This window comes from Callithrix jacchus, chromosome 9 (genome assembly GCF_049354715.1).
Source record: "Callithrix jacchus isolate 240 chromosome 9, calJac240_pri, whole genome shotgun sequence".
Taxonomy (NCBI): domain Eukaryota; kingdom Metazoa; phylum Chordata; class Mammalia; order Primates; family Cebidae; genus Callithrix; species Callithrix jacchus.
In genome coordinates this window covers 82378100-82387214 of record NC_133510.1, presented here as the reverse complement: position 1 = coordinate 82387214, position 9115 = coordinate 82378100, and the positions used below count along the sequence as shown (strand labels likewise).

Below are 9115 nucleotides of genomic sequence, written 5' to 3'. Positions count from 1 at the left end.
AAAGACATGTACTTTATGAATCAATAAATAATATCAATAATAAAATGCATACAAAATGGCATAGAAATGTGTCAGAGAGTAAATGAATAGGGTTTTTTTCTGGATTTTTGTGATATTTGTGGCATTTGTCAATTTGTTAAAATTCATTATTTAAAATAATTTCTCACTTATTCTAAATATTTATTTTCTTATGCATTCTTTTTCTTATAGAAAGTCCACCAAATTATGTAAGCTTCAGGGACCATAAAATCTAGGTCTTCCCTGGATAGGCCAAAAATCTGGTCTAAGATTACCTATAGGCAATTGAAAATAGAATATTCACTAGCTATACAAAAATAGTTTTACTAAATGGTTATAAAACAGTTGCAAAAGAGAACTACATCTATTTTTAATATGGATATCAGAATTTTTGTCTAGGTTTTTAATAACAGAAACATTATGTAATATAATGGGCCTTCAAAAACACCTTCAAAAACAACCTGTGGAAAATAAAACCAATTTTTAGAGCTCTTTCTTACAGTGTACATCAATATGGGCTTATGATGTAACTCACTAAAGACAGAAATAAGATGTAGAAGTCTCTGCTGATCTGGAGTTATGGAATAGATTGCAAAGTAACTGGAAATCTGCAAAATGGATGAATTGGACTTCCTATTAAATATAATAGGTTGAACACACATGTTTATCTTTACTTCCTCAAGTAACTTCACTAAAACCAAAGTAAAATGATAAACCAGTAACAACAAAGAGGATGAGCAGTAAGAACAAAATTTTGGAAGATGAAAGATTTGCTTAGGGAGAAAAAATGCAGACTTTAGCAAAGCAGAGAAAGGTAAATTCCAACCTACAGGAGACAAAGCCAGTAAGAAGTAATCTTTTTTTGTCTTGCAGAGCCCTGAAAAAGATTCAGAAATTGGAGGCAGCAGCATATACCTCTGAAACAGTGAAGGATGGGGGTGAAAACAGAAAGATTAGTTGAAAACCTACACAATAAACAAATTATCAGATCCTCTCTGCAGGGTTCAGTAGCAAGGAAGCTATCTCTCCTGATCCTGGCAGAGGACTGGAAGTTCACGTTGTACAGATGTTGAATTACAAAAGCCCTGAAACTGGGTATGTCAGATATACTAAGTATAGGGATTATGTGAAAATCTGCATATTGAGTAACGAGACGCTGCCAGTCTCCTTTCCCTACTTGACATCTGAAAACATTGGCAACTGACAACACAAGCAGAAATACAGTTTTACTCAAGGAAAATTATTGAGCCAAAAGCGAAGCTCCACAGATGCTGCATTTGACGCACGCCTCCAGAAAAATCCCTGGGGTCAAACACCGGCTCCCTAAATGAGGCCCATCAGTCAACAAGCTCTTCCCTTTCACAGAAGAGCTTTGAGTGAGTGCAGTGAGCTTTTCAGTTCTTCAGTCTTAAATACGAATAAACAGCAGACTGATGAAGTGCTCTAACATGAAAGATGAAGATTAAAACAAATTTTAAAAAGTAGGCAATTTGCTTAGGGAGAAAAAAATGCTCAATATGTGTCAAGAACAAGATGCTAGAGAAAAAAATATTTAGAGAATAAGAAACAGATTAGAAATAAACAGTGTCAGAAACAGAAAATTCTATAGAAAAACTGTCATATAAAGTGAAGGAAATTTCACTGAAAGTAGAATAACATGCCAAAGAAATGAAAAAAGAGAAAAGATAAAAAAATTTGTTAGAGAACTTCTAGCAGTCCAATATCTACTTAACAGGAGTTCCAGAAGGTGGGAATGGAGAAAGTAAAAGGAATGTCTTATCAAAGAAAGAGAATAAGAAAATTTCCCAACTGGAAGGCAGATACCTAATTAAAAGAGTCCACTGAATGCCTAACATAATAATGATAAAAGACCCAATCAGAGCATATCTTCAAGATATTTCAGAGGATCTGGGTAAGAAAATCCAAAAATTTTGAGACAAAAGATACAATGCAATCAGAATGCCATTCATTGGTCTTCTAAACAGCAACTCTGGAAACTAGAATATAATAAAGCAATGCCTTAAAAATTATGAAGGACAATAATTTTAAACCTAGAGTCCTATGTTTCACCAAACTATTAATCAAGTGTGAAGATGAATTTAACCTATTTTCCAATATGCGAGGTCTCTAAGAATGAATTATACTATCTTTAGAATATACCGATATACTTCACTAAAATGAAAGGGAGAAACAAACAAGAGAAAAGTATGGAATTAAGGAAACAAGAAGTCTGCAGAGAAAATGATTCGCAAGATGTTAGAGAAGCATAATCCCAGGATGACCACAAAGCAACAAGCCTTAAAATCAATCCAGATTAAGCCAGGTGCAATGGCTCATGCCTGTAATCTCAGCACTTTGGGAGGCCGAAACTGGCAGATTGCCTGAGCTCAGGAGTTTGAAACCAGCCTGGGCAACACAGTGAAACCCTGTCTCTACTAAAATACAGAAAATTAGATGGTGTTGCAGTGTGCGCCTGTAGTCCCAGCTACTTGGGAGGCTGAGGCAGGAGAATTATTTGAACCCTGGAGGGGGAGGCTGCAGTGAGCCAAGATCGTGTCACTGCACTCCAGCCAGGGTGACAGAGTAAGACTCCATCTCCAAAAGAAAAAAAAAATCAACAATCAGATTAAAGCAGGGGATGGAGGGCTCCAGAAGAGAAGTTTCTCCCTGCTCTCCCCGAAAAAAGAGAGAATAAGATAGAACAGAACTAATAGCTTACTCAGTGTGATTAACTTCATTGAAAGAAGGAAATTTGGGTATAAACTCGGGACTAGTATATAAGAAAAAAGATGATAAAAAAGAGGCAAGATTAAACTGCAGAAAAATGGTTAAAACAAAAGGTATAGTTGTGCAACAAGGAAAAACAGTTGTAAAAAATGCAATCATAGTACACCACATGACTCAGCTGTGAACAGTATTTGTAGTCATAATACTAAAAACATTGAAGGTTTATTCAATAAAAATCATAATATAAATATAGTTGGAGTGTAGGAGTATGAAAAGTATTTGTGTCATTAGTATATCAGAGCTAAATCCTCTTCTATGAGATATCTAAAAATGGAAAAATCAAGACATACAATAGCAGATATACACATAAAAATATGAAGATCTCTAAAAAGTTTAAAAAGTTTAAAGTTTTGGGTAAGGTTTTCAGAGTGAGTAAGGTAGAGAGGGGATTGCTGTTTTTTGTTGTATTCCTTGTAGAACTAAAAAATGTAATTTTTTATACTATGCACATGTAATATTTTGATGTTAGAGGATGAATTACATATGCTCTGGAAATATCTGCATTTAAGGCAAAATGGCTACTCCCCAATATACCAGCTATCCATACATATCAATAATACCATGCCTCAAAGCATTAAGACTTTAACATACAGAATAGGTTTCACTCTGACATATTAAAATGAATGTTTTGTTGGCATTATCATATTTCTTTTTATTATTAAGGGCAAGTGCATAGCTAAAAACTGGTTATTTTAGGCTAATTCAGAGGTGTTCAATGGGGGAAGAATTTTATCCCAGGGAACATTTGGCAATGTCACAATACCGGTCGGGGGTTCTTATTGGTATCTAACAGGCAGAAGCCCAGGATGCTGCTAAACAGGACAACAAAGAATTATCCAGCCCCAAATGTCAATAGTGCTGAGGTTGAGAAACCAAGCTCCAAGTCTTTGAGGATTATTTCATCAGAACGCTATACATAAAGACTGATGATATGCAAACATCTTGCAATTTAGGACTGACTCAGCTAAATACATTGGGGCAATGTTGGAAGCAGTCTGGCTGTGAAATATACCTTCGGGAATATTGAGAATGGTAAAGACAAAAGGTATAATAAATGATAATAATAATAAAACACAGAGCTTTGTACCTCAATAATCTCTTTCATCCACGGTTCCTAAAGAACTTTATAGACTAATAATAACTACTCTGGTAGTCACATACTACCTTTTATCTGAGGACTGCAGGCACTTTCACAACACTCTCACAATGTAGGAAGTATTATTATCCCCATTTTATACATAAGTAAACAGAGGCACAAAAGTTAAGCAACTTGCCCAAAGCCACACAAGTCGGTAGCATTCAAAATTCATGACTCAGAACCTATTGATACCAACAGAACTGGTCTAACCCATGCAGTGATAAATTTATGTGGTGTGTTATCCCAGTTCATTCAAAGTCTATTGTTTTTTAGGTTGATATTGTATATTCAGTACCCCACCTATTTTACTTTGCTCTTCTCCCATATACTTTTTAGAGACCAAGGACTGTAAGTCCCTACAAGTGACTAGGTTTACTGAGTGCCTTCCTCAAATCAAGCACACTTTATGTGCAGTGTCAGTTGTTAAGACAGCTGAAAAATAATGTGATTTTTGCTGATTTTATAGTACAGAAAGCTGAGTGCCAGATAATTTAAACATGCCCAAGACTTCTCATCTACTTAACATAGGTTTGTATCCAGGCTGACTATACCCTCTCTCCACTATATCCTGCAGCCCTTCTAAGAGAAAGTCCTTTGTTAAGTTACAAAGCATATTAATGTGAATACATTTAATGTCCCACCCTTCCTTCCTTTCTGTAAAACTCAGAAAACAAAATAATGACTATGTAACTGATAAATTTCAGGTGGCACACTGCGGTTGGTACCAGCTAGGTAAACAGCTGCTTACCCTTTTAGTCCTATTCCCAAGAAAAGCCTTTAATTTTCTAAGGCTTTTTCCGCACCTCTCTCCATATGTTCCAGACCAAAGACCAGAATTGTCTTTCCCTAAGAAATACACAGCATGTGAATCACTTTCTTCTGTTCCCAGTTCTGTGGCAGGCAAACACTGATTGCTCACTCACCATGTGCTCCTGGGCAAAACAGGAATATTAAGTAGGAAGAATGGTTTATGTTGGGTAAGAATGTGACTTAGGGCTCTCCTACTTTTTTTTTTTTTTTACAAAATGGAGATCTGGCATTTGTCGCCGCCCACAATTATGTGCCCTGACATTACTTGGATATAGAAAGGTCAGACTTCTCAGGTGCGTCAGTGGCAGCCCACCCACCACCTCTGATCCAGAAATTTTAGATGACTTGCATCTGAGGATAAGCCTCTGGCATGTTAACAATAAAAAAATAGAGGCAATCATTGCCCAGCTCATCTCAAATTAGCATCAGTGCAGCGTTAGTACTTTGGTAGGCAGCTTTGCTGCTAAATTCACTCTGTAAAGAGGAGATGGGAGAGACAGGGTTAAGAGGAAAACTCCAAGACTGGGATCGCCAATACAATAAACTGTCGAACTTTTTTCTCCCACAAGTCTATTAGTAACTCCTTCCTCTTAGCCAACCCTTTTCACCAGGACACCAGTTTTCTTAGAAGGAGGGTGGTGGGTTTGTTTCCGTTCTTTCTATTCTCCTGCACGCTGCCCAAAGTACATCTGAAAAGGGAGCAGCGACTAGGGAAAGGGACACGTGGGTATTTTCCCATCCTGTCTAGTCATTCCCTGAATCATCACAAGTTATCGCACTTTTCCCCTTAGCCAGCAGCGTTCGAGACTTTCTCTAAAATAATACGGTCTTGTACTTAAAAGGAAGAGTGGTGGGAGAAGAGAGAGGCGGAGAAGACAAGCGAGGAGAAGGGCGTGGAGTGTTGTTCCCGCCCCGGAGTCGCAGGCGCCGGGAGGCCGGACGCCGCGAGGCTGCTAGCCCAGGAATGTGCGGTCCAACCCGCCAGCCGCGGGCGGAGCGCGGCGGGCGCGGTGCGGTCGGCGGCGGGTGCAGTGTGGCCGGCGGCGGGTGCGGAGCGGAGGACGGCAGGCTCGAAGCAGGCGGCAGCGGCGGGCGGGACGCGGCGCCGCGCACCTGAGCGCCGGGGGCGGGGCGTCAGCGGCCACGACCCTACCCACCGCGCGCCGCGCCCCTCGTGCGCCGCCTCGGCCCTTTCCGTTCGTGCTTCGGCGCCGCTCGGCTCCCTTCCCGCCCCTCGCTCCCTCCCTACCTCTCTCGTTTCCCTCCCTCTTGTCCTGGGACTGCTTGGAGCTCCGCAGCGCGAGTTTGCTGCGGTTCTTTGGGCGCGGCGGACGAGTGCGCCAGCTTCGGCTCACCTGGGCGCCAGATCCCAGCCCCACGCCTCTTCCCCTACAAGCTCCTCCGAGGTAAGGGGCTGCCCGGCCGCTTGCTCACACCCGTCCCCTTCCCCGCTCGGTGGGACAGCGGGGTCCCCGCCTCCTCCGCGAGCCGGCTAGGAGCTCCGCGCCTCGCCCTGGGTGTGGGGTGTCGCTGGCGGGGACCTCGGACCCGCAGTGGCCAGAGCGCGGAGCAGGCGATACGACGGGCCGACAGGTGGCGGGTCTGGCCCTAGTACCTCCACCGCCTCCAGCACGGACCCCGGTGGGGACGGGGCGGGCTGGCCAACTTGGGGGTGGGGTCAGTCCTCTCTCCTCCCTTCGAGGGGCGGCGATCGTCGGGGCCCTCATTGTAGGTGCGTGGGAGAAACTTTGCAGGGTGGGGACCCGGCGGCTTCTCGCCGGTAGGGACTAGTTGGCACGCTCGAGGGCTCCGAAGGGCGCAGCCTGGGGGCAGACCCTCGGGTCGGGCGGGGACCTTACGCTTCCCCTACCCGCCCCCTTTTGTCTTTCCCCTCAGACCAGCTGGCTGCTGGGGGAGCGGCGGCCGCCAAGCTCCTGGAGGTCGTTCCCTGGCATCCTCGCGGACGGAGGAAGGAAGAGGCGGCAGCGGCGGGAGCCCTGGTGGGCGGCCTGAGGTGAGAACCCGGCCAGCCCCGCTGGGAATATGGCGACCGGTGGCTACCGGACCAGCAGCGGCCTCGGCAGCAGCACCACAGACTTCCTGGAGGAGTGGAAGGCGAAACGCGAGAAGATGCGCGCCAAGCAGAACCCCCCGGGCCCCGCCGCCCCGGGAGGGGGCAGCAGCGACGCCGCCGGGAAGCCCCCCGCGGGGGCGCTGGCCACCTCGGCGGCCGCCGCTGCCAACGAGCTCAACAACAACCTCCCTGGCGGCGCGCCGGCCGCACCTGCCGCCCCCGGGCCCGGGGGCGTGAACTGCGCGGTCGGCTCCGCCATGCTGACCCGGGCGGCTCCCGGCCCGCGGCGGTCGGAGGACGAGCCCCCAGCCGCCTCTTCCTCTGCTGCATTGCCGCCCCGGCGTGACGAGGAGGAGCGGGACGGCGCCCCAGAGAAGGGCAAGAGCTCGGGCCCTAGTGCCAGGAAAGGCAAAGGGCAGATCGAGAAGAGGAAACTGCGGGAGAAGCGGCGCTCCACCGGCGTGGTCAACATCCCCGCCGCAGAGGTGAGTCGGGCGGGGGCCGCAGCCGGGCCGGGGCGGGCAGATGCCTCCGCTGTCTTCCTCCTGGGAGTCCCCGGGGCCTGGAGTTTTCCTCCTCTGGTTCGTACTTGTCCCTTCACCGAGTTAGGCAGGCGGGGGTGATGGAGTTTTATTCTCCACAAATGCTTCCTGGGAAGTTCCTCAAACTTAGAGCAGGACATGTGCCCTCTTCAGGCTTCCTGGCCAGGTCTCAGATCCAGTATCTTTCTTTACCGTGGTGGAAAGACAACTTGTGGCTCCAGGACTTGCCCACCTGGACCTGGCTGTTTATGCTTGATCAGTTAGAAAAATTGATTAATGGTGGTGACAACATTTTCTAGGGTCCCACGTGCCCATGTGAAGTTGCCAGTTTATCTCTTTCCTACCGACGTTTAATAGTACCTGTAAAGAAAATGTGGCCTTAGCAATTATCCAAGACAGCTTTATCTTCCAGTGAACTTAAGATGAATATATCTAAATGAATATATGCACTCTTTCATGTATCAACTGTTTATAAGTTGTGCACCTAAACACATACATAGGTTTTTTTTCTGAGGGATATTTAGGACAATAGGCATCCTTTAGTAACCTACAGTTCTGTTTGCTAAGACGATCTCATCTTCTTTTTAAGTACTGTATCTGAAATACATATGTGGTAGGGTTTTTTGTTTGTTTTGGGTTGTTTGCATTTTTGAGCATTTTCAAAATGTTGCTACAGGTAGCAGCATCTTCCCGTTAGACTGACGGGTAAAACATTTTTACTAAGTGTATAATCACACCTCCTTCTACCAGAAACAAGACAAAACAATCTCAAACAAGTTTTGGTTACTTTAATAGTAGCTCACGGATTTGAGGAAGTGGCTGAACTACCTTGTTTCACCTAAAATAGTTGCATCTTTTTCTCATTGACCCTTTAGTTTTCACTTTTTTTCCTCCTTGCTTTCTGATTTTACTCAATTTTGCCACCCGGTAAATAACTATTAAGAATTTACTAACTTTAGTTGTGGTTTAAGTAAAAGCATTTGCAATAAGTTAGGGTGTATATAAAATACACCTAAATTTTTAGAATTAATATGATTTCCATACCTAGAAAATCATAGTGTATCTTTGTAGGGTGTATTTTTATATGAGTGTTTCTGAGATTTTTATCAGCCAGAAAAACTGTCCTCTGTGGTTTGCTCCTTGCACAAAAGATCTGTTATTCATTAAATTGCTTTAGAAGGAATTCTAAGGGTGGTAATCAAATTTCCATTTTTTTTTTAAGTTAAAAATATGAAGATTAAGGGGAAATTGAAGACAAAGCTTTGGGAAAGCTACATTCCTCAACTTTATTTTTAAAAGTAGCTGATAGTTCAAATAAAAGATTTTGTCCTTTTCAGTCTTTTCCTAATTGTTCATCTGACAGGGGTCTTATTTTGGGAAATAACTCAGCAGATGTTAAACTTCACTTTTTTTCTGGCTGCATGTGCTAATATTATTTTTCAAGTAGTTTTTTCAATGTTTCAAGTATTTTTCAATGTTTACTGAGGGAAGGAAGTAGGGTGTATCTTGTGAGATCCTAAGAAACATCTTTTGTTAATACCCCTGCTTTTGAGTAAGAGAACATAGTGCTGAGAATGTAGATGACTCCCCACTACAATGGAGTATAATACTCTGGAATGTTTTCGTTTGGGTGTTGGCAACTCCTAAATTTAATCTTCCTTAAAAACAAACAAACCAAGGGTACCTTTTTTTTTTTTTTTTTTTTTGGTCTGTGGAATTTGAACCTTTTTATTGAATAGGGAATTG

The 9115-nt window shown here is 43.8% G+C and overlaps 1 protein-coding gene across 2 annotated transcripts in view; it reads left to right on the top strand.

The window, feature by feature from the left end:
• Window positions 1-6029: 6029 nt before the first annotated feature.
• Window positions 6030-9115, top strand: part of PAWR (pro-apoptotic WT1 regulator) — a 111563-nt gene continuing 108477 nt past the window's right edge. Inside the window, exons 1-2 of one of the 2 annotated variants that reach the window (XM_078336972.1) lie at window positions 6030-6159; window positions 6650-7312. In XM_078336972.1, coding sequence (XP_078193098.1) covers window positions 6797-7312 — 516 coding nt within the window. In that variant the 5' untranslated portion in view covers window positions 6030-6159; window positions 6650-6796. Of the gene's footprint in view, window positions 6160-6459; window positions 6486-6649; window positions 7313-9115 lie in introns of those variants that run through there. The other variant, XM_035257103.3, reaches the window with a different exon arrangement.